Genomic DNA, 24,306 nt, shown 5'->3' with positions numbered 1-24,306 from the left:
CAGAAAATCGCTTGAATATGAAGATGAGACGCCTGGAAACTGACATGATGTCTTGGAGAAGATACGTAAATTCATCAATACAGCGCCTTTCGCAAGAAGCAACGACGTCAGAAAATGTAACCGCTGACCGATCGTCCGACCATGCCCCCTCCAACGAGCAAGAAAGTTCCACCGTAAATATGGCAACGCAGCCTCAAGCATGCAGGAATCTCCCAGGCTTGACGGCTCCATCCTTCGACGGAAGCCAAGGTGTCCTGGCGGTACACGGCTACCTCAAAGCCCTTAACGATTACCTTCTTCTGTTAGGCATTCCGGCACAGCTACAAGTGCAAGTGGCGCGTACTACGCTAAAAGCAAGAGCCTTGTGGTGGTTTGAAAGAATTGAGGTGAACATTCGTAATTTCAGTGACTTTAAAACTGCGCTCATGAATGAATATTCTGATAACCAGAAGATGGTGGAGCTAAAGCGGTCGATCTACACATCTCGGTACGACACAACGACAAAGCTTTCGTACAGTGAGCATGCGCTGGACCAGATTCGGAAGAACAGTATCCTAAAGGAACCTCTTTCGGATGAGGAGTTGGTTGCTGTGATATCGAAACAGTACAATTCTTTTGTCCAGTGGACGTTAATAGCGGCAAAGCCAGCTTCCATCCAAGAACTGCTTTCAGTCCTGAGGAACCTCACCGAAATAGATCGCTGCAGAATATCGCAGACGGACGCAAGACAAGCCGGGATACACGTCACGAACATGGCCACTGCGACGGAGGAGCGACCACTACGCTATCCTGCACCTTTCCGTGGACCAGCCCGAGGACGGAGAAACAGGAGAGATCATTTTTCGTCACGCCCAAATTCCCCGTCGGAGCTCGTCGAAGCTGGAGGTGCTGCTGAAAGAGGGACCCACGAGGGAAATTTTAGCAGACTGGCTGACAGATATAACCACGGCAACAGAGGCGCACCAAATCAAGATGGCCGACGCCCCTACAATCGCCCTGTAAGAGGCGACACACATCAAAATGAAGAGCCGGAAAACTAAATTCACTCAGGCTACAAGGCCCCAGTAACTTGAGTGACAACACCCATGAAGCAACATATTCAGACAAATATACCGGAAGTGACGTATAGAGGGCCACCGGAAGTGACGGACATCACCAGTTGCACACCCGCAGAAGCGAGCGGAGATGGACAAAAGAGAACATCCTTTTCTTGTGACCGGCGTGTGGAAGATGAACGCAACACAGATGGATTTTATGTGGAATGAGCCAGTGCCATGTTATATATGGCTAAATAGAATCTTATGGTAGGGAAATTTGCAAAGGTATGATATTAATTTGATTATCTTCTAATTTGCAGTTGTTTCAAATAAAAGTTGAGTTTTACTTTCTGTTCGTGAAATATATTTGACTCGATATAATTGTTTTATTTTTTGTAGGTTTCTGCTTCAGTGCTTGGAAGATTTGGATCGAAACCTTCGGAAGCTTAACTCAAGGTTGTTTGTTATTCGGGGCCAACCAGCCGATGCACTTCCAAAATTGTTCAAGGTAAATATATCATCAAAGTAAAATTCGAAATGGAAATCATGGTTTATAATACAGGGGTAGCATAAATGATTCATTCGTTTTGAAAAGGCTATATTTTCAAAAGTATTACACGTACACACATGAAAGATATATGAAAAGAACCACAAACTCACCAAGTTTATACACCCTCTACAAATGTTCGATATGTGCTCCTTTGGTTACACGACACACGTCCAGATGATACTCGAGCTCATTCCATACATTTTGTAGCATAGTCCTGTCAATGGTCTGCACTGCAGCACTGATGCGTTCTTTGAGCTCGACTAAGGATTGCGGCAGTGGGGGTACGTAAACAAGGTCCTTAACGTAACCCCACAGGAAGAAGTCGCAGGGCGTTAAATCAGGAGATCTGGGAGGCCAGGGGAACAAAGCTAGGTCATCCTCACAAATACGCCCAATCCAGCGATGCGGAAGTTCATCGTTTAGGTAGTCACGAACTGGGATTTTCCAATGAGGAGGTGCCCCGTCTTGTTGGAAGAAAAAATCCCTGAAGTCAGCACTGAGTTGCGGGAACAACCACAACTGCAACATATCCAGGTAACATTTACCGGCCACACTTTGCTCAGCGAAGAAAAACGGCCTATACATCTTTGTTTGTGACACTGCACAGAAAATATTCACCTTTGGCAAGATAGATCTCGTGCTGCCACCTGGAATACACAATACAAACTTGGTGAGTTTGTGGTTCTTTTCATATATCTTTCATGCGTGTACGTGTAATACTTTTGAAAATATAGCCTTTTCAAAACGAATGAATCATTTATGCTAGCCCTGTATAATTTATAGAAAACTAAACTACATACTTCAGGCAACATGCAAACTTATAAGTGTTGAATTAGATTTTTTACAGATTGTGCAATGGAATGGTGGCTAATATACTTGTCACTTACGAGAATGGACAGCTCGTGTGCATGATGTTTATAAACAAGTTTTATATTAATTGTTGCTGTTATTCTTCTCTTGTAGGAATGGGAAACGACGTGCCTCACCTTTGAGGAAGACCCAGAGCCCTTTGGTCGAGTGAGAGACCAGAATGTGATGGCCATGTGCAGGGAGCTTGGCATCTCTGTGATAACAAGGGCCTCGCATACATTGTACAAACTAGAATCGTAAGTTACTGTAAAGTGTACATTTTTAATTGTCTACTTGGATGCTTTTGGTAATTGTGTGATGGTTAAACTTCACATTTCCTTGCAATCTTTTTTCTTTATTGTTAAAAAAAGTAGCAGTTGGTTAATTAAAAGTTTGTAGAGTTACTTCTTCACAAAAAATTGATAATTCCATTAACTTGTGAAAAAGACAACTTACGTACTAACCAACTTCGGTGACTCAGAGCCACCATCACAGAAGGCTCTTGGTTATCATTTAGTCAATTGTAAATCAGATAAAGTAGAAAGCTATATTGTTGCACCAATGCCAAAACCATGAATGTGCGAAATCTTACTTTGAGCTAAATGTATTTTAATATGCAAGGTCACTAACTAATATGTGGTTCACTAACTGTTCATTATTTTTGTTTATGCTGTATTTTCTTCTGTTTTATTGATTATCTTTATTAATGCATGTTTAGTTTGAATTAAAAAGAATGCACTGTAGTTACAGAATGTAAATTATTCTTCATTAATGATAGATTGTGTTTGCAGCATCATTTGTAAATTCTATATCTGAGCCTGTGTGTATCTAAGTCGATCTATATGTCATTGCACATAACTGTGTTCAAACATTCCGTGTCGATATCTTCCAGGATAATAGACAAGAATGGTGGAAAGCCTCCTCTCACGTACCACCAGTTCCAGAATGTTGTTGCTTCAATGGAATCCCCTCCTCCTGCAGAACCCAGTATCACTGCGAGGTTCACAGGAAACGCTTACACTCCGACAAGCGATGATCATGATGAGAAATTTGGAGTCCCTAGTTTGGAAGAGCTGGGTAAGTATCAGTTCATTGCGAGATTATTAAATAATTGTTCATGGTATATTTCTTTAACACTTTACTGACTGGCCTGGAAAATGCCATGTATTTCCATGGAAACTTTTTTTTTGCTAACTTTGTTGTTACGTGGTGAATCAAAAAGTAAGTTACACCCCCCCCCCCCCACCCGTAAAATCAAACAAAAAACACTAGAAAGAAAATAATTATTGTACAAAAATGCATGAACATTTAACTTTTTTCAACATAGTCACCAAAGTATTCCAAGCACTTTTTGAATCGTATGACTAGTTTTTTTATTTCTTGTGTGTAAAAATTCCATCCAATTTCAATTGAGTTGACTTTTGTGCTCATCAGTTAACAATCGCGGCACCCAGTGAGAGCACAGTTTACGATACACCCAAATGGTGATGATTTCGCAAAGAGACACTATCGTAGGATATGTTAAGTTCAGTTGCAATCTGTTTTAATTTTCATGTGCTGGTTGGCAAGGATGATTGCATTCACACGCTCCGTTTTGTCGATATTGTTCACAATTTCAGGCTGCCCAACGCACTGTCAGTCTTCTACGTTCGTTCTTTCCTCTTCGAACATCTGGCACCATTTCCTGATCATGGGGTGTTACATTGCATTGTCACCATACACCTCGACAATTTGGTTATGGATTTCACTCCGATTATGCCTTTGTGCCCACAAAAATCGAATGACGGAGCGCACCTCAATGGTGGATCCCACCTCAATACGATGTGCTATACTCACACTGTGACTACTCTCATACTAATTTAGCTGAAGCACGGCTGCTTGTGGTGTGAGGAAAACATTCCAGACAGTGTTGCCACCAAGCGTGGTTATTTTATCTCTCTTATTACAGAAACACAGGTTGGGTATAACTTACTTTTTGATTCACCCTAGTATTTACCAAATCTTTCTGAAATATGATACCTCCTCTTTCCACAGATATTCAATGTTACATTTTATGTACATTTTCTGATTTATGGATATTTTTTACTGTATTAATTTTGGAAAGAAAAATTTAAACATTGTAATAAAAGTTACTGAAAGCATATTTTCAACATATAATAAAGAAATAATTAATGACAAATAATCTTAAATCTTCTTATTTGAATTTAAAATAATAATTAACTGTGAGATCTGAAGTGGAATCCTCTTAAAGAATTTCCACAATGTGCATATAATTTGTTCCGAGCTGTTCTCAAGAGTATAGGCAAAAGCACAACATAATTTGACACTCATAACATGGTGTGATTTTTATTATTCTTCGATCCACTTGAGAACCCAGAGTGTACGATGCAGTGTGTCAGGGCAAGATCCATTAGATTGGCAGGTCAATCCGATCCCATGAACAAAATAATTGAGTAACATTTATCTGATACCAAAAAATGCCAGCCCAACAGTAGCCTAGCAAAACACATCAAATATCAAAGCACGTAGCGCACACACCATAATTGACACTAAAATCAAGGAAGCACATGCGATTATGCATTTCCCCCATGAACTAAATATTGATAGTGGACAACCCCACCATATTTGCTATTTCAGCGGAAGGAAAATAAATGCATGGAAATTTATGCAAATCCAACCATTTGGTATTTTTTATTTGGAAGTACAAGGTTCAACTGGAAATTTCTTTCCTCTATATTTTCATAGTTAAACACATGAGTTTTAGTATAATTTAAGGAAAGTGTACTTAGCCAAAGCTGCTATTTAATATTATAAGGGCCATCCATACTGGTACAGACACCTGCACATTTTTACACATTGTTTGTGTAGAAAAGAACACAAAACCCCATTTCACACCATCCTTTTGATGACTTGGATCAAAGAGTATTTTGTCAGTGCGTGAAGTCCCATTGCTATACATACTTCTTTGTCATTTTTACACAGCCTTCTACTTCTTTCAAATAGCTCCCCAGTTAGATTCATAGTACTAAAATATGAGGTGGGGGGGGGGTCCCATTAAGAATTGAGTCAGTCCAGTCGCAGCCAGGGCAAAAAGGCTATCAAGTCATTTACAATAAGAGCTAGAAAAGTGTTACATTACCACTGTGCCATATTGTGTCACTTTACATTACCTCTAGGTTAATGACAATACTGAATGTAAATGGTGAAGGTGAGAGAGGTGATCCCTGGATTTACAGCTTGCTACACTGACAGCTCTGTTGTTTCAACAGATAAATACACGAGTAGGGCTGAATTTTTGTCAATATGGAAAAATATTGGAAGAGATATAGTCATAGATACTGATTGATACTGTTGTGCGTCTCCGTATGCAAAAATTCTGCACAGCACGTTTCCAGGGCCTAATTATCGTGGATATTGTGAAAATTTTCATTGGTTTTTACAACAGTGTTGTGTGGAAAATGCATTTTATGATTATAAAGCATCCATTTTAATATTCCATGGTAATTCTTTCAGTATTTTGAAGCAAAAAGTCTAGTAAAGTGATGTGGTTATTTGCAATGAAATGCTTGTAAAACAATAGCAAACAACTTTTAATGGTTAGTGTTAAGCATCAGTATTAATATTGATAAATACAGTCAACTCTCGATTCTACAACCCCGGATATAACTACCCTTTTCTTGGGAACCGTGAAAAATTTGGGAAAAAGTTGGAAAATTGAAGGAAATCAGCCGAAAAACACATTTCGTACACTCGTTTTATTCGCACCCATTCCCTTCACGGGCACTCTACCTCTCGCAAGTGGGTCAGATCTAAAATGAGACACCACCTCACCAAGTTTGAGTGATATCCAATAGCACTTGACCTCTACCTTCCCCTCCCCCAAGCGTGCCAATGTTAGCCCGCACCCGACAGCTGCTACCCAACATTCTAGGCTTGTTTTGCCATTCTGATTTTGGTTGCTCTTGGATAAGCGAGAAGAGAAGATCGAATGTGCTTGGATGTTATTTTAAAACGACCTTGACAGATGCATGGTGCCTGGAAGTCTGGACTGTCCGTCCAGCCCTGACCTAGATTTCAGCAGATCCACGTGAGTGAGCAACTCTTGGCCTTGTAGCCGACAACTTCCAGTATCCACTTTCATTCAAAACGCGTTCTTTAACACTTCATAATAAAGCGTAACTGTTAGAGATAATCAAAGCCACATAGGCCAACTAAAGATCATCAACCTGCTTAATGATTTGTCATCCAAGCTTCCGCAAAAGTTTACTTCGATCTTACGTGCATCATAACTCCCGTGTCCCACTTAATACGTTTTCCTAACTGTGCCGATGTCGTAGTATTTGCCAAAAAACTGTTCCGTTTGCTGAGTGACTTCTCTCTTTCTTCCTCTCAGCAAACGTGTAGGAGGAGGGGGGAGCGATGAGGATTGTTTCAGCCACGATTTTCTTGCTCGTGTGTGCACACGGGGTGATTTCAGGCAAGGGTTGAAGTGGACCACTCTTCCTTTCCTAAATGGGGCAACCAGTCCCTAAAAAAAAAAAAAACACCTTCCCCTTCCCTGCTCATTCTCTGCCACTGGTGTGCACGGCAATGTCAGAGAGGCAATGTGATAATTGCCGCATTCAGGTCCTATTTTTTCTTTTAATGCTATTTACTGCATAGGAAATATTGCCTGTAAATGCTTTTGCATAGTAAAATGTAAAGCAAGGGTCATTTCTTTCTTCTTCACACTGCTGATAAAAGTTCCATCTTCGACAGTTGCGTTATCTTAAAATGCTGAGGATTTTCTCTTTGACCACCTGTTGCTCGAGCTTCCAGCTAGTCTCCTTGTTTTTACGCTGCAGCTGGCGCTATTGTTTTGTCTAGCATCTGAAAGCTGTCCCTTGCCGACAACAGCAATGACTCGTCCAGCGTGAAGCAAGAAGTCATTGTTTTGAATCTTGCAAAGCTGTTTTGATTTGAAGATAAGGAAATTCGATCTCCAGAAAGAAAAACAACAGTTAAAACAACTTCATATTCTGTGCCTTCTGATAAGCAAAACTGTAAATTTTATTTTGCATCTGACAAGAATAAACTTCCTCAACAGTCAGAGCATGTTGGAAGGTAATGCACACAATATAATCGCCGCTTTTCTTCAGAACCATTCATGTGGGAGAAAAAAAAAGTGCTCAATGTAGGAATGGACGGCTGAGTCCGATTTAAAGAAATATTATTCAAGGGGTAAACATTTGGAGGAGAGGATGTTTGACATCGAGAATACTCATAAATCCAACATTAAATCGTCTATTACCGTGAGAGTAAATAACGATCTCCCATTTTGATATCTAAAAATGCGCTTGTTTTGAGTTCATTTTATGCTGATGGGCTAATCGGGAGTAAATATGCAGTTTAAAGTGAAATACAATTCCAAACCCGAATTATTATCGACTGCGACACTGTTTAATGACGTGTCCTAGAATAAGCATTGGGTGAAAACAGATCGCAAGTTGCATGTTTCCTGGATTACAATGCAAGTTGAGGAAGGAGTTTGGATGCTCCCTTGAATGGGGAGGGGGGTGACTATGAAGTTGGTTGAAGCAAAGAAAAGTTGATTTTTTCCTTACGATGTATTTTACACAGCCGAACGAGAACAAAATTTACATTCCCGCCTTCTTTTTTTTTTGTCTGGTGCCTAGAAAGGTTGTGTTGTCATGGTGATGTTCATGGACAAGGTCATGTTCTATTTTCCTTCTCACAACACGTGTCATGTCCATAACAGGTTGTATAATTACCAGGATAAATGGTGTTACCATCTCCTAGGCATCTTTGTGTCGGTTTAAGCTCCGTTTAAGCTGAAAATTGGTGCAAATTCCAATAACGACCCCTTTGAAATAACAACCCTTTTCCTGAGAACTGTGAAAGGTCGTTGTATTGAGAGTTGACTGTATTGTTAAAAGTATTAGTATTTTATCAGTTCAGTCCTACTCATGAGATAAAGTGAATGTAAACTAGCTGTAATGCAACTGTAAAATCCACGTTTGCCACATACTTTTAGAATATAATTAATTCTTTTTTTTTATGTATGTGTGTGAGGGTATATGCACTCAGCAAACTATGGCATTTTATGCATGTTCTGGTATACTGTGACTAAATAAGGAATGAACAGTGTGCATGAATGAATTTAAATGGATACTTTTTGACACAAGTGGCCCCAGTGTGTTGAGAATTTTTGCCTTTGGCGTGAGAAAATTCTTTGTTCTAACGTGGGAAAAAATCTTATTTCAGGTTTTGAAACAGAAGGCTTGCCTCCGCCTGTGTGGCAAGGGGGAGAGACGGAAGCCCTCGCTCGCCTGGAGAGGCACCTGGAGAGGAAGGCCTGGGTTGCTTCCTTCGGACGCCCCAAAATGACTCCGCAGTCACTCTTAGCTAGTCAGACAGGACTCAGTCCGTATTTAAGATTTGGCTGCTTGTCAACACGGCTCTTTTATTACCAACTTACAGATTTGTATAAGAAAGTGAGTATTTCTGTTTGTCCATGAATTATATTTTCTGCCGAAAAATAATTTTGTGTTGATTGATTAATTTGGTTTATTTTACTTTGCTTTTCTGCCACTTTTGGCTAATCAGGAAGAGAAGTGATGACATGGTGCTCGCAAAGAACACCCATACTCAGGATGAGATTCAAACGTGAGACTTCTGGTGTTGTAGCATGCTGTGGACGTTGGCTATCATCATATTTTATGTTTACTGAAAAGATCATTAACCACAGTTAATGTAACTCGCACAAGACATTATACAGTAGATTTTTTTTTGATTTTTTTTAGGTGATCATTGAAAAATATATTTCTCTTGTAGTCTATGGTTGTTACAAGCATAAGAACACAGATTTTTGTTGTTACGTTTCAGGAAAACACACGCTCCCTTCATCAGATATTTATTTTTAGTTTGATTAAAGATACAGTTATAAGAATGGTTAAAATTTTTAAACAAAAAAGAATCAGTTATGCAATGGATGTTGTCAATGTTGCATTGTTGTAATAAGCAACTTAACTGTGAAATAAGTAGTCTGTTGTATTATTATTTCAGATAAAAAAAATTAATCACTTAGAAAAAAAAAAATAATTATGAATCCCAAATTTCAGCAGGCAATTCAAAATCATCATTGCTTTCACAGATATTCTTGATGTTTTCCGTTACATTAAGTTTTAAAGATGGTGGCTTACCCCACTTGTGAAAAAGAAAACTCCGTAGTGTGTTGTGTCTGTTACTATTTCCATTATTTAATTTATTCCAGTGTTCTGTAATCAACAAAGCTTCCCAGACATTGAAATCTATGTTTCCCGTCAGTCTTTTTAATAATATGCTTATTATTGATGATGTGAGCTGACAAACCTGTTCTTGGGTTTAAATTTCTAATGTCCAAATTGTGTTTGTGCCATCTTATTGGCATTTTCCTCATTGTTTGTCCCACATAATCCTTTAAACATGAACAACTTATATTATATATTCCTGTGGTTCCACATCTGGTACAGATTTTCTCATTTTGAATTCATTAATGAAGTTATATACCTGTCATACCATTATACCACCTTCACATGGCAGCAATTACCGAATTACAGCCCTATTTTCAATAAAACGTTGCATTGTTGTAGGAATGTACCACTGCTCCTTACTAATTTTTTTAATTCACTTTGGTGACCACGTGGCCACGTAAATTTTTTATTTTCTTCTTCCTTTAACTGTCTTTTTTGTGACATACAATGTGTAAATTTCACCTCCATTAAAAGCCTCATCATTCCGAGAAAGGAAACAGGATTTCATCTCTCGATGACAATTAGTTTCTGGAGCTACGATTATTTTTGCACTTGGTGGCAAGTTTGAAAAGCATGCCCCTGAAAAGTTCTCACCTGTAGAAGCTTCCATATGCCAAAGGTTAATCTTAAGATTTCAAACAAACACAGTGTCAAAATTAGATTAATATGACGTGAGTAATAATCTTCATCATTGTTTCTTTCAGATCAAGAAGGCTTGCCCTCCACTTTCTCTCCATGGCCAGTTGCTGTGGAGAGAGTTCTTCTATTGTGCAGCAACACGGAATTCAAATTTTGACAAGATGAATGGAAACCCTATTTGTGTACAAATTCCTTGGGATAGGAATGCAGAAGCTTTAGCTAAGTGGGCCAATGTAAGAATCCTCTCAAGTTTATTCTTGTTGTGGTTGTATTAAAAATAGGCTGTGATCAGTTAATTTATTGTAATTGAATTTGTTGAGAATCTTTTGACACCAAAAGTATCCCTGAAGGGCATTTGTAGAAATATACATGTAGTTATTAGAACTATGGTTAGCGCCACATATTTACGGTGACTGAAAGATTTCAGTACAAAAACTGGGTACAGTATATAAAATGGCACTTTGGCACCCATCACCTCCAATATGGCCAAGATCAAGAATATGTGCCTTCATGGTATGTTGCTATATTTTGGTGTTAAAATGGTAAATATAACCCTAAATTTGATTAAAAACCATTTATTGCACAAAATAAGCATTTCCTTGAAATAACAGTTATGTATTTCTTTCGTAGAGGCCATTTTTGCTTCTCAACTATTTACAGAAAAATTAATCAATTTTGTGTAAAGTGCATAACACTCAGGATAATTCAGTCTTTGGAAAGTGTCGTGTTGGTAAATTAACTCTAACTTTCGTGTTCAAAGAGTTTATTTCACATTTTGCAGTTCATTTCACATTATTTTGTGACAAAGCATGGTAGGAAAATGTACCTCACACTTTTCAGAAACCTGAAAAATGAACATCACATCATGTTATTTCACATTTCATGTTTCCGTCAAAACTGAAATATGTATGCCTCTAGCTTTAAGTGGTTAGGGAACCCTCCAAAACACGCACACACATCAATTCACATGGTTGTCGTTGAACTATTGCCATGCCTAATAATTACTTTCATTCACTCTGTAATATATCACCTTGTCTCAAGGTAAATAATGACCTGTAAGTCCAATAACGTAAATTTTTCCAGGGTCAAACAGGATTCCCGTGGATAGATGCAATCATGATGCAGCTGAGAGAAGAAGGCTGGATCCACCACTTGGCACGACATGCTGTTGCTTGCTTCTTGACCCGAGGGGATTTGTGGATATCGTGGGAAGAAGGAATGAAGGTTCTTACTATTACGTTGCTTTTATTTATAAGATGTACGGTACTACAGAAAGGTCAACAAGTCATAGAATAATTGCTAGTAGGGATGGGTCGATAAGAAATTTTGGCCAATGCTGATAAAGTACCGATATAAAATTTACCATTGCTGACAACAGATATTCTACAGATCTGGTATAAAAGTTCCAAACGGTCTTTGAAGAACTTGAATGGTTCATTGACCTTCATAATAAGTGTGTGTTTCGAGGTGATTGAAGTGCAGAAGAATTTGCATATTTAGACATTTGCTTTTTTTAAATATATCGGGCAAGGAGATTATCCATAAAAAATTATAACAAAATGGCAGAATTTTGCACTAAATTATGTGATATATATAGGTATATAGGATCGGTAAAATAATCAGTAATTTTACTGAGGCGTATGCTGATATGTCTATATTGACTCATACTGATAAGTAATGAGACAAATTTATGGTAAATAAAAACTGAGGAGAGCAGTAAATAAAATGTTAGATCAGCAGTATATACCAGCGGTGGAAAAAAAATTGGCACACACTTTTTCATTATGAGAGGAAATAGCATACAAAAGAGCTATAATTTGATAAACTACTTCATTTTTCACATACACAGGTACTTAGCTGTCCAACCAAAAAGAAAACATCAACACAAAATCACTTCATTTCTAAATTGCATATCTCAAGTGATTTATTCATTGTATGTATTTAAAGGATACCTTGCTGTCCAACAAATAAAATAATCACTACTGCACATACACAAACACATGATGATAAACAAAATTAATTCATTACTGAACACCAATGACATCATTGTTTCCCTTGATGTGCGGGAACAGACTAATCTTATCGCTGCTACAGCTAGCAAGTTCAATGAAACTGGAAGTTGAGTAGACATTCGGGGGAAGAAAGGAATGCATCTTGACAGGAAGCGAAGTTTTCGAACTGAGATTATGTGTATGGGAAATCCCAATTTGCAGCGTCTTCCTGATGTGATCGAAGACAAAACGTTCTTCAGCTGCAAGTGTTAGGAAACTTTAGGCAAATGTTTTGTTACAAATCGACAGTTTGCGCGCACAACCTCGATTGCCGGTTTTTGCATGTTTTCTACTTAATTTGATGATATTTCACGGTTATTTCGTGGAAAAGCACACATTTCGCATTACTTCGTGAATAAAACTCATGCATATTTCATCATTGGGGGTGTAGTTACGTGCAGAATGTTCAAAATTGCATCTTTTTTTCACATTTCGCGCATTGCGAAAATTCAATGTCCCTACTGATAAGGGTACCGATTATTGTGTTTCATCCCTAATTCCTAGGCATATAGACTGGCTGTCTCAGTAATTGGTATTTTATCATCATTTGAGGAGTGGAATTGTTTAACCATGCGAGTGCCAAAAACTGAAAGTATAGGAAATTAGTGTTGTCCATACAACATCACAGCTAAGGACCTTGATTTTTCGCAAATACGATAACACCAAAAACGTTAAGCATTGCAAAGAAGTGTTCGTCTGTGTACAGTGATATGTTCTGAATACGTTTATTATTCATCCATTCGAAGTTGCAAAATAACATGAATTTGACATAAAATGAATGGAAATTGTGACCTTTTTCACGAATTTGAACACATTATGTGCTTAAGAACAAAAATTCCATGAGATTCCAACATGTTTGTATTTGTGTTTTATGCTTAAAAAATAAAATGTTTCATATTTATGCACATCTTGCAAAACTATTATTGCATGTTATACATGGAATAATTGTGACAGCTACATGAAACCACGTGTAAATGGAGGTTTTCACCTTTTATGGAAACGTTTTGCATCAAGCAGAGTTGTGGGGTTCTGATGGGAAATCAAGTGAGCACTTACCATAAATAGGAGTCGTAACATTGGTGTTTGTCACACGAGAATTAATGAAAAATAACTTTCTTAAAAAAAAAGTTTTATAACATATGAAACTGTCATGAAGAGGCGTAAGCTATCGACAATTTGAAAGTACAATGAAGGTATACTGTTTTTTTGCAGAAAAGTGTGCTAAAATAAAAACTTGAATTTTGGGAAAAATAACACCGAAATGTAAAAATAATTAAGACCCAAGAGATCAAAGTTGACTAATTTGACAACTAAGTCAAAATTTTCTGGTGCATTCACTGTATGCTAAGACATAAATCAGGCATGGGTAATTCGGGATGCACTTTTACAGACCCATGAGCACTCTGTGCACCATGAGCTTCCCACTCGCTCTCTCCCAGCATTGCCAGTGTGTGTGTGTTTGTGTAATTGCACAAAATGTGTGTGTTATTGGTGCCTGTGTTGTAATTTTGTGCAATAGGATGATGTGTTGGTTTATTGCAGATTGCCTAAAAATACTGTAATAAAAATTTTATGGGCATTTTTTATTATTATTAGTATTGTTACTAGAGCCACATATTTATGGTGAGTAAAAGATCAAGATTTCAATAAAAAAAATGGCATATTTTGGAATCAAAAGCTGTATACAAAATGGTGTTAATTAAAATGGTGAATAATATCCTAAATTTGATTTTAAAAATAAACTTATTACACAGAATACACATTTCCCTTCTAATAACACATTTATGTAGTTATCAGAGAAGTAAGTTTATTTCTGTGTAAAGGGGTCAATATTTGCAGAATTATTCAATATTCCTTGAATTGCATCACTTATAGCATAATTCAGACTTCAGAAAGTGTTACCTTCGTAAATAAGCTCCAAATTTTCGTGTTGAACAGTTCATTTCACATTTTGCAGTTCATTTCGCATCATTATGTGACAAAACATTGTAGGAAAATGCACCTCACACCTTTGAAAAACATGAAAAGTGAACATTACAGTGCATTATTTCACATTTGGTGTTTCCGTCAAAAACAAAATATGGATGCCCCTAATTATCACCAATCTAAATATTTTCACCTAATTTGAGTCTTCTATGAAACCTGTAAAATCTTTGTTTCTGCCTTCTCCCTCTGTCAGAAGTCTTTCTGTCACATCTAAATTACATACTCAGCTTGTGCAAAAGGAACAGATGTTGACAGAAGAAACTTGAGCACTCATCCCCATCATTACAAATTAGCCTAAAGTGGCACAAAACATGAAATAAAATAAAGCAAATCAATCAATTAATCTACAACATACCAGACTATTGATGAAAATGCTTACAGCTTAATCCTCATAAAATGTATTAGATGTTTCTCACCAAAAAGCAATCAATTACCAGATTTTTTCGTTGACTGTTAACTTTTAATTGTGCACATATAAATTTAGAGCATCGAGGTGCAGGGCAATAATTTTCACATCCATGCATGTCCATATGTTTTTAGTTAATAAATCAATTTTTCAGGTTTTTGAGGAGCTTCTGTTGGATGCCGATTGGTCAGTGAATGCAGGAATGTGGATGTGGCTCTCTTGTTCATCTTTCTTCCAACAATTCTTTCATTGTTACTGCCCTGTAAGATTTGGCAGAAAGGCTGATCCAAATGGAGATTACATCAGGTAAATCTCAACCCATTCTTACAAATTTTGGTATACAATTAGAGCCTCAATTTCTAGGCACAAAAAATTTTAAGAAACATTTAATAGTCAGTTGTCAGACATGGAAGATTGAACATCAGGATGGGGCAACTGCTTTCATGTTTGTAGCTTTGCTGTCTTTTTTTATAATTTATTGTGGTTTAGCCTCAATCTTGCCTTGCCTCCTGAGTTGAAACAGTGAATGTACCGAAACTGAATATTACCTGTGATTCAAGTTTATTTAACACATTTGGGTCTGGCCTCATAATACAGCATTTTTACCACTGGACTGCGGTTTTTGGTTGTTTTTAAAAAAATCATAGAAAAACTATTTTTAATTTGTTTTTATCTACCACACATTTCTTAAATCTGCAAAACTTCCTCTTTTCAATGAACAAAAATTTTATTTTCATTTTCAGACATTTCAGAATATTTTTTTCAGCAATGTTTTGTGAGGGGGGAAAAAGTACAACATTGTAACAAATGTTAATATAGAGATATTTTGAGTTTGTAATCTGGAAATTTCAATAATTAACTACATAAACTATCGATACATCTTTTGAATCTTGCATAAGAATACTTCTTATGTGCACATAACAAAAAATAATTACAAATTACAGGTAATTAGCTTTTGTATGAAAAAGTGGGTGCAGGACAGGACCAGACGATGTATCAGTTGGTTCTGCATCATGTGTAAAAATTAAACAAATAAATAAATAAACTAAATAAATAAAATAAATTTTCATTTGACGTACACTATACAAAATAATAAATGGAAAAACTAAAAATACATCAGTGCATGTAGAAGAATGAAGCAAGAGGCAATATGAATAAACCCAAAAAAATTACTCTTCTCTTCTCACTTCATTCATAAAATACTAGAGTTTGCAACACTGTTTATATTGTCAACAATTTATTATTATGAATATAACCTACCTTCCAAATCTTCAAATTCATCTGCATCATCAAAATCGTCGCTAACTTCAAACTCTGAGGCGGAATTTCTGCTATGCAGTCTGGATCTAATGACGCCATTCTAAACAATGCAACATACATCAACCCGAACACAAACAGTCCCAGGTGCGAGGTAAAAATAGCACGTGAGTCACCTAGTGGTTCGAATTTCAACAGAGTGGCTTGAATGAACACGCACATGAGACGAAGTACGAACATAGCCCGTAGTTAATCGGCAAAGCTATTGCATACTGCAGGACGGGCTATGCCCGTCGTTCGTCCACATTGACTTTAAGTGCACTGCGAGCTATGCCCGTTGTGAGACCCCAATGTGTTAATACTTGACAAATAAGTGAATAAAAAATACAATTTTTGGTATGGAATATCCTCAGTCTTCTCTCTCCTCCTGAAAACACCACGTGTTATGAGTTGAGTTTTATCTAAACTTGAAACATTTGAGTAGCGTATGCTATTAAAAATTAAACACTTACTTAGTAATAAAATAACAACAACCGGTGGTGCAACAGCCCATTGAGGACCCAGGCCTACCTATAGACTGTTGGCTGCACTCCCACCTGATTCTCCTCCGAGGTGGGAGATCATTTAACTAGTTACAGGGTGTTGCGAGGCCAGCACGACGAACCTCCAGTTGTTGTAGGTTTTCATGACCGGGTTACGCTACTTACTCATTCGTAGCTCCCCAATTTCCTCACCAGTCCCATACGCAGGCCAAAATCTCTGGAGAAAAGTTGTTACACTTCCCCCAGGAGACTCGAACTTGCTCGTAATGGGAGCCCGAAGCATGACGCCTTAGACCACACGGCCATGGTGCAGAACAAATGATTAAACTAAATTATCTAAAATATTTGACCAACAGTTTGATTCTACTCTTCTTGGATGGTAATAGATTTGTGATCAGTTTCCAGTGTTGCATTGCAATACTATACTATATTTGAGAGCTGCGGTGGTCCAGTCGGTAGGACACTTGACTGCCATGCGGGAGACCAGAGTTCGATTCTCGGGGTGTGTGATCTAAGGTCAGAATTTCTCCGGTCTTGTCCCCACATAAAGCAGCTCTGGGGCTCAAACCCAGCATCAAATCAATGGGTACCGGGGGAAGAGTAAAGGCAGCCAGAGTGTGGTTCTGATCACATCATCTCCAAAATTGCCGAGATCGAGAATGTGTGTGACCCTACTCAGACATTTTCTGAAGGTGCCTTCATGGCATGGTGCTATATGCACGGGGAACTTTAGCTTTACCTACTATACAACACAAGATAGCTGCACACAGACTTTTAAATCTGATTCATATAGTTTGTTAAAAAGTAAAGTATATCACTGTTGTCTTTTACAATTATTTTTCTGGATGTTTCAACCTTAAATATCTCCTCCGTGTATTAACCATGCCAAAATGATATGTCTGACATATCCTCCCAAGATATCTGACCGCTATGAAAATAGCAGTTTCCATGATGAAAACATTAGTAACTCGGATTCGATTTGGCCTCCAACATACACATGCATTATATTAAGAAATAAAAAATGTCAAACTATAACTTAAGTAATGCCATAAAATATCGTGAAATATCTTTTCTTAATGTTCAAAAATGTACTATGTAGATTTTCAGCGAAAAATGCAGGTTCGACCAGGACTCGAACCCGGGTCTCTGGCAATCCCTTCCATTGCTCTACCACTGAGCTACCGAGCCTGCCTGGCTTGCCCTGCATTTTCGCTGGCATTGCAGGAATTGTTTCTTCCAGGCCTAAATTCAGGAAACAGTTGTTGTAAAGTAAGTCCACATTTGCCTTTCGGCATGGGTCCGATCGCTGATCCACAGAACTTCACTTCTCCACTGCCATGTAACAACTAAGTGTACAGCAGTTAAAAACTATTGTTTATTTCTGAATTCTGATGTCGCGAAACTCAAATCAAAGAAATCAAATCAAATCTACGCTGCATATCACATATTCTTAATATACATATTGTTAGAAACTTGCTGTCACCGCTGTAGATATCACAAATGCTTGAAATCAAAACCTTACGCAACGAGCGACGACAACAGAAGAGACCCAAAAGTCCAACAATTTTTCTTTGTTGGAAGAAAAATTTCTTGGTTTTGAGCTTGCAACTGAGAGTGTCGTATTTCTTTACTTTGAAATTAAAGACTGAAATAATATTAACAATTATTATTAAATAAATTACTAATCTTGAAGTTAAGCAGTTGTCTTTATCCCAGAAAAGAGAACATTTCAAAATTTTCCTAAAAATCTTCCCGGACCAATTTTAGGACCCGAAAAAGATGGTTAGTCCAGGTAAAACAGGACGTCTGGTAACCCTAAACGACTTGTATCGCTGCACCGGTTACAGCGAGCCCACATGTGTTTCTCACTCAGGGTGCACTCTCCTAACCCTAATAGTGGAGTCGCCTGTCGCTACGTCACTGCACTTCCGTTGGGGATCATCTCCTGAGCGGTGAGCTGTACACATATGTTAGTGCATGCATGGTATAAAGCTGGCGCTTTACATGCAAAAATCAACTAGTAAAAAACAAAAAACAAATTTATGTTTTCATTTGACTGTTGCTTGTAAGCAAATGCTATTTTTGAGATTTTTTTTTCTGCTGAGAGAGACCAAAGGTCAAGCAGCACTTGTAATATACAGCCACCTCCATAGTGGAGTAATCTTCTTGTGCACTGTGAAGCCAGAGGTTCCCGATTTGAACCTTAGGTAAGGCATGGATGTGTCATTGTTTGTCCCACCATCTGTTTAATCAGTTCATCATTCATATCAGTGCAACTAACCCAAGAGATAGAAAGGTGACAAGAAAGCTGAAAATAGAAATAGGAGTGGACAGATGGCTAACAATGCATTGGGTCCAAATTGAGAAATGTTGCCATAGAGAAGTGCAATGTAGAAAAATCTTCCTTAGTAATTGCTTTCATGGCCTGCTATTGTTTCTCTTTCAGGAAGTACCTTCCAGCACTGAAGAATTTTCCGACGAAGTACATCCACGAGCCGTGGAATGCCCCTGATTCAATTCAGCGAGCTGCAAAGTGCGTAATAGGGAAGGACTACCCCATGCCGATGGTGAATCACGGCATGGCAAGTCGCATCAATATTGAGAGGATGAAACAAGTATATCTCCAGTTGGCTAAATACCGTGTATGTGGTACGTATCAAGTTTCTAATGTAATTATGAAAACATGGGTATGCTTTCCTGTGTGGAAACACAGAGAGAGAAATAAGTGATTTTAGACATAGTGCAATAATTTGCAAGCCCCTATAATTGGAAAAATGAAACTTTAAACTTTCCGTACAAACATGATGCTTTCATCAGGTAACATGTTTAAATTTTATATTTCTATTGCAAGTCCCTGTGCACTTCTTATAAGCTGTTTACCTAGTTTGATGGAGCAAGATGTACTAAGTAATCTTAGTTTGCAAGTACCTAGTCCTGCTCAGCATTCATAAATTTCTGTGGAATAAGTCTTTCTTGAGAAAGGTTTAGTTTCAGGAACCCTACGTTTGTCAGATGTTTCTTATAATCAAAGGGTCCTGCGTTTGTTACCCAGTGGAGGCATATAGTCGTTTGGATTCCACTTGAAACTAAAGGTCGAGTCCCAAATTAGCCTATCTGTGCATAAAGTGGACTTAAAATTGTCTAGTTCAGTAAATCAGAAATATCAAGATGAAAACAGTGTCAGATTGGAGAATCAGACTGGTACCAATTAAATAGTGAGCACTATTAACAATGCTTTGTTCTGATATTTAATTTGTCATCATATTGTTTAAGGTAAAGTTTCTGTCTTGATTAATCTATATGTGTAGAAAAGTGGATGTCAAAGAAACTAAGCAAATAAATATTTTTATTGCATTACACAGTAATAAATGAGATAGTTATCCTACTGGTTTTATAACTATGCTTCAGACTGTTCTGTGTGGGTTTTAATGCATGCAGCTGTAAAATGGAAAATATGTGTTTATATTAGGGATGGGACCGATTAATCGGTACTCTATCGGTATCGGCCGATATAGGCATATCGGTGTATCGGTTTATCGGTAAAATTACCGATTATTTTACCGATCCGATATATCGATAAATATCTTATAATTTAGTGCAAAATTCTGCCATTTTGTTGTAATTTTTATGGATAATCTCCATGCCCTACTTTCTGAAAAAGTAAATGTCTAAATATTCAACTTCTTTTGCAGTGCAATCAGCTCGAACACACATTTATTACGGAGATCAGTGAAAATTTCAGGGTCTTCAAGGACCATTTCTAATTTTATATCGGATCGGTAGAATATCGGTTATCGGTATCGGTAAATTTTATATCGGTACTTTATCGGTATCGGTCAAAATTTCATATCGTCCCATCCCTAGTTTATATGTTTGTAAATGCTCTTGCTTGGTAGCCAGGATATTCAACGATTATTTGTCCCCAACAGCTTTCTTGTTTGAATGGTAACAAAAGGGCTTTCTTCCCTGGTGGTTGGGAACAAGTAAGTTTGTCAGAGGACTCTTTCTTTGGCCACCACAATGGGCCAAAGTGAACAAGAAAATGCAATTTGTAGCAGTGGGATGTTCCTGCAACCATGTCAAGTTGTGCTGAAAATTGGTACATAGATACTTCTTAGGGAAAAATAAAAACAATGTATGAGAAAATCAGTAGCCATCTTCAAGGACATGTAATCCCCATCCCCCAATTTGGAAAATAAAGTGAAAATATGAAACAAAATATTCGAGTAAGTCTGAAAACTGAAGGTCTCCCGCTGGACCTTAATTGTTGCATAGTGTGAACATATTTTTTTTGTCATTACTACATGTAATAGTAAAACATATCAGCAAGAAGTGATGGTTGAAAAGTAATATCCCATTCATATGGGAAAAAAAAAGGTAAAGTGCTCCCCTGTGCATAGCACCACGCCATGAAGGCGTATAAGGGGTGTGGGGGTAATGCATTCATATGTCACATTTTAAATAACATTGCATGATTTTCTGTGAAAAAGAAATTACATTTTCAAAATGCATTTGTTAAAAATAGTAACAATAAATGAGATGTAAGGTGTGACCCTTTCTAAAGACATCTCTCGCGTAGTACACCCTGAACTGCACTTTGCAGACCAAGGAGGCTCTGGCACCTGAACTCAGCCAGTAGAGTCCTCTGTGGACCTTTCATGAATTTAATCTTATAGCCATGCCTCCTCATCTTCGCAATTAGTCAAAAGTAACAAAAAACAAAGTAAAATAAAAAAAGTACCAAGTAACAATATATATATATATTGTTGTCATTCCAGTATGTCATAGCTTCATGTGTATATAAATGAAGAAAGAAGACAACTGAAATAGCATCTGTCTCGTAAATGTTAAAGGTAGAGCCATATATTTATGGTGAATAAAAAAATCAAAATTTCAGTACAAAAACTGGGCATATTGCAGGATCAAAAGTGGGCATAAGTGGTATATAAAATGGCATTTCAGTAAAATGCTGAACTAGAACCTAAATTTCATTTTAAAACTATACTTATTACACTAAATTAACATTTCACTTCTAATATATCATATATAGTTATCACAGTATTAAGTTTATTCCTGGTAAAGGAGTCCATTTTTGCTTTTCAAATATTTACAGTGAATTAATCAAATTTCTGTCATTTGCATAACTACGAGGATAATTTAGGCCTCGGAAGGTGCGGTGTTCGTAAATTAACTAAATTTTGTTGTATCTAATATTTGTTTGGCGGTTATGCAGAGATAGGCGATTCACTCTGATAAGTTCAGTATTTATTTTTCCATGCAAATTTTCTTCGTGATCGAGTGTGGTTCCTTGTTCCATGCTGCCCGCAGCAAGACAGGACGAAGCCACCAGACAGATGGCTAAATCAATCTCGAAGGAAATTTGTGTGGAAAAATGAGTAGTGAACTTACTGAATTTTCTAATTTTCGTGTTTGAGTTATTTTTTAATTTTGCTGTTCATTTCACATCATTTTGTGACAAAACATGGTAGCAAAACTCACCTCACATCTTTCAGGAACATGAGAAATGAACATTAGAAAGTGTTATTTCACATTTCGTGTTTTTGTCAGAAACTAAATATGTGTGCCCCTAGTTAAAGGCTTTCATCAACATTGCAATTCTAACTTCAACTTCCTGATTGCAGTTTATGTCACTGCTTATTATATAGGATCAGTGCATCAGTTCGTAGTGTTTTATAACATACATTAACAGGAATACAATAATTAATTAACACAAGTACAAATGTGTTAAGATGAAACATTGTTATTGTAGTCTAACAATACACAGTCACAACAACACTCACTCAGTCATTAATGTAGTGGCCTCCATTGTCAATGACCATCTGCGAACGTTGGGGAGGAGTTCGATGCCTCGCCTGTAGAACTGCTGTATTTTTCAGTATATGGTATTAGCCCCATACACCTCACAAATTGTTTCTGATTTGAAGAAATAATTTAGCCAAGTTTCAGCAAGTGCTTTATTAGGAAGTACTTCCTACAGCTGCACTTGATGCCCGGTTAAATGCGAAGAGCAGAATGTGCCGGAAATGTTCAACTTTGTTCACTTGACACTGCATCTTGTTCCATCCGCAAAATGGACAAAATGTGCAAAGCAATGACAATAGCTGTGCCTTGTTCACCACATGTATTTTCATCCTGAGCTGCTTATAGCAGGTATTTGAGTCTTCTAACATATTATTCACAATCTCCTTCATCCGCAAAATAGACAAAATGTGCAAAGCAATGACAATAGCTGTGCCTTGTTCACCACATGTATTTTCATCCTGAACTGCTCATAGCAGGTATTTGAGTCTTCTAACAAATTATTCACAATCTCCTTCGTCTGCAAAATAGACAAAATATGCTTAGTATTAGAATACACTGTATTCACGAACACACAACTACAAACTAAGCAGTGACAATGGAATAACAGACGAGGAACTTTTGGCAACGCAGTTTTGCCAACCCATAACAAAATGTTACGAACTTATGCACCGACCCAAGTATCAGATGTCATCACTTGTTCATTTCATTCATCTTCAAGTGTAATGTTACCTTTCCTTATTTTTTCGGCACTAACCAATACCTTTGCCTTGTTCACCACATGTATTTTCATCCTGAACTGCTCATAGCAGGTATTTAAATCTTCTAACATATTAGTCACCATCTCCTAACAAAGCTATGTTGTCTGCAAATCTTAAAATTTAGTAGTCATCTTCCTCCAGTTATGACCCCACCCTTCTAAGTAGGTGTTATTACTTCTCTCCCAGTTTGTTCTTCTGCATGTGCAGATTGCTTTGATTCGATTTTCTTCAGCATCTCAAAGTCTCATCCAGTTCTATAAAATGATTTCTCGAGATCCACAAATACTACAAACACTTTCTTTACTGCCTCTAGGTATCTTTCACAGTTGTTCACAATGAAGCACTTATATGCTGGTGTGACTTTGTTTTTTAACGTCTATGAAATTCATCCAGAAAAGTTAATAATATCTTTGAAAATAATTAACTTTAAGTAACATTGTTACTTTTATTTTTCTAGGGTTGAAATCCAACTTGCCTTCCTGTCAAGAGAAGTCCTTGCAGTCAGAACTGAAAAAGCACCACTTGTATAACATGAAGGAAAATCAAATTACTCAGGTAAGAAGAAAGGTGCATTGCATTTTAAAAAAAAATGTAGATTTAAAGAAGGAAGAGGAAAGCTTGTGGCTGATCTGAACAGACAGACACTTAATTTACACAAAGTGCACTTCCCCCTGATTTACTTTCCATTGTATTAAAAAGTACATTTATATATAAAAGAAACTAACACCCGACAGAACTTATTTTCTGAATAGCCTTATAACAATCCCCCACCCCATGTTGTGTGTGCACACTGGGCAACCTCAATTTTACATTCTTCAGGGAAACAAGTTTGAAAACAAAAGTGAAATGTGGGAAAATGTAAAATCTGCCAACATTTTTTACAATGTTGTGCTACGTTAGAACCATCAAGATTGAATGTATAATGCCAGAAAATGTAAAAAGAGGGTTCCATATATAAATAGTACTGTCTTCATCATTATGGTTAGCAACTAAATTTGGAGATGAGGGTGTGCAGTAGAGTACTGAAATGAGCGTTTTTCGCTAGAGCAGCAAATAGTTTGCATGGGCAATGCTAGATGCCATGCAGAATGGATAGATCTTCCGCTCGAGTGAAAA

The 24,306-nt window shown here is 37.3% G+C and overlaps 1 protein-coding gene across 2 annotated transcripts in view; it reads left to right on the top strand.

Annotated features, from left to right (window-relative positions):
* LOC145979711 (cryptochrome-1-like) overlaps positions 1-24,306 on the top strand; it is an 88,303-nt gene that overhangs the window by 50,801 nt on the left and 13,196 nt on the right. For both annotated transcript variants that reach the window (XM_083112685.1, XM_083112684.1), the window contains exons 2-10: positions 1,437-1,545; positions 2,551-2,693; positions 3,329-3,513; positions 8,701-8,930; positions 10,433-10,600; positions 11,451-11,591; positions 14,965-15,116; positions 19,056-19,258; positions 23,648-23,745. In XM_083112685.1, the coding sequence (XP_082968811.1) occupies positions 2,623-2,693; positions 3,329-3,513; positions 8,701-8,930; positions 10,433-10,600; positions 11,451-11,591; positions 14,965-15,116; positions 19,056-19,258; positions 23,648-23,745 (1,248 nt within the window). In that variant the 5' untranslated portion in view covers positions 1,437-1,545; positions 2,551-2,622. The remainder of the gene's footprint in view (positions 1-1,436; positions 1,546-2,550; positions 2,694-3,328; positions 3,514-8,700; positions 8,931-10,432; positions 10,601-11,450; positions 11,592-14,964; positions 15,117-19,055; positions 19,259-23,647; positions 23,746-24,306) is intronic.

Source organism: Lepisma saccharinum, chromosome 26 (assembly GCF_977018435.1).
Source record: "Lepisma saccharinum chromosome 26, izLepSacc3.1, whole genome shotgun sequence".
NCBI lineage: Eukaryota > Metazoa > Arthropoda > Insecta > Zygentoma > Lepismatidae > Lepisma > Lepisma saccharinum.
This window is presented reverse-complemented; position numbering and strand designations above follow the sequence as displayed.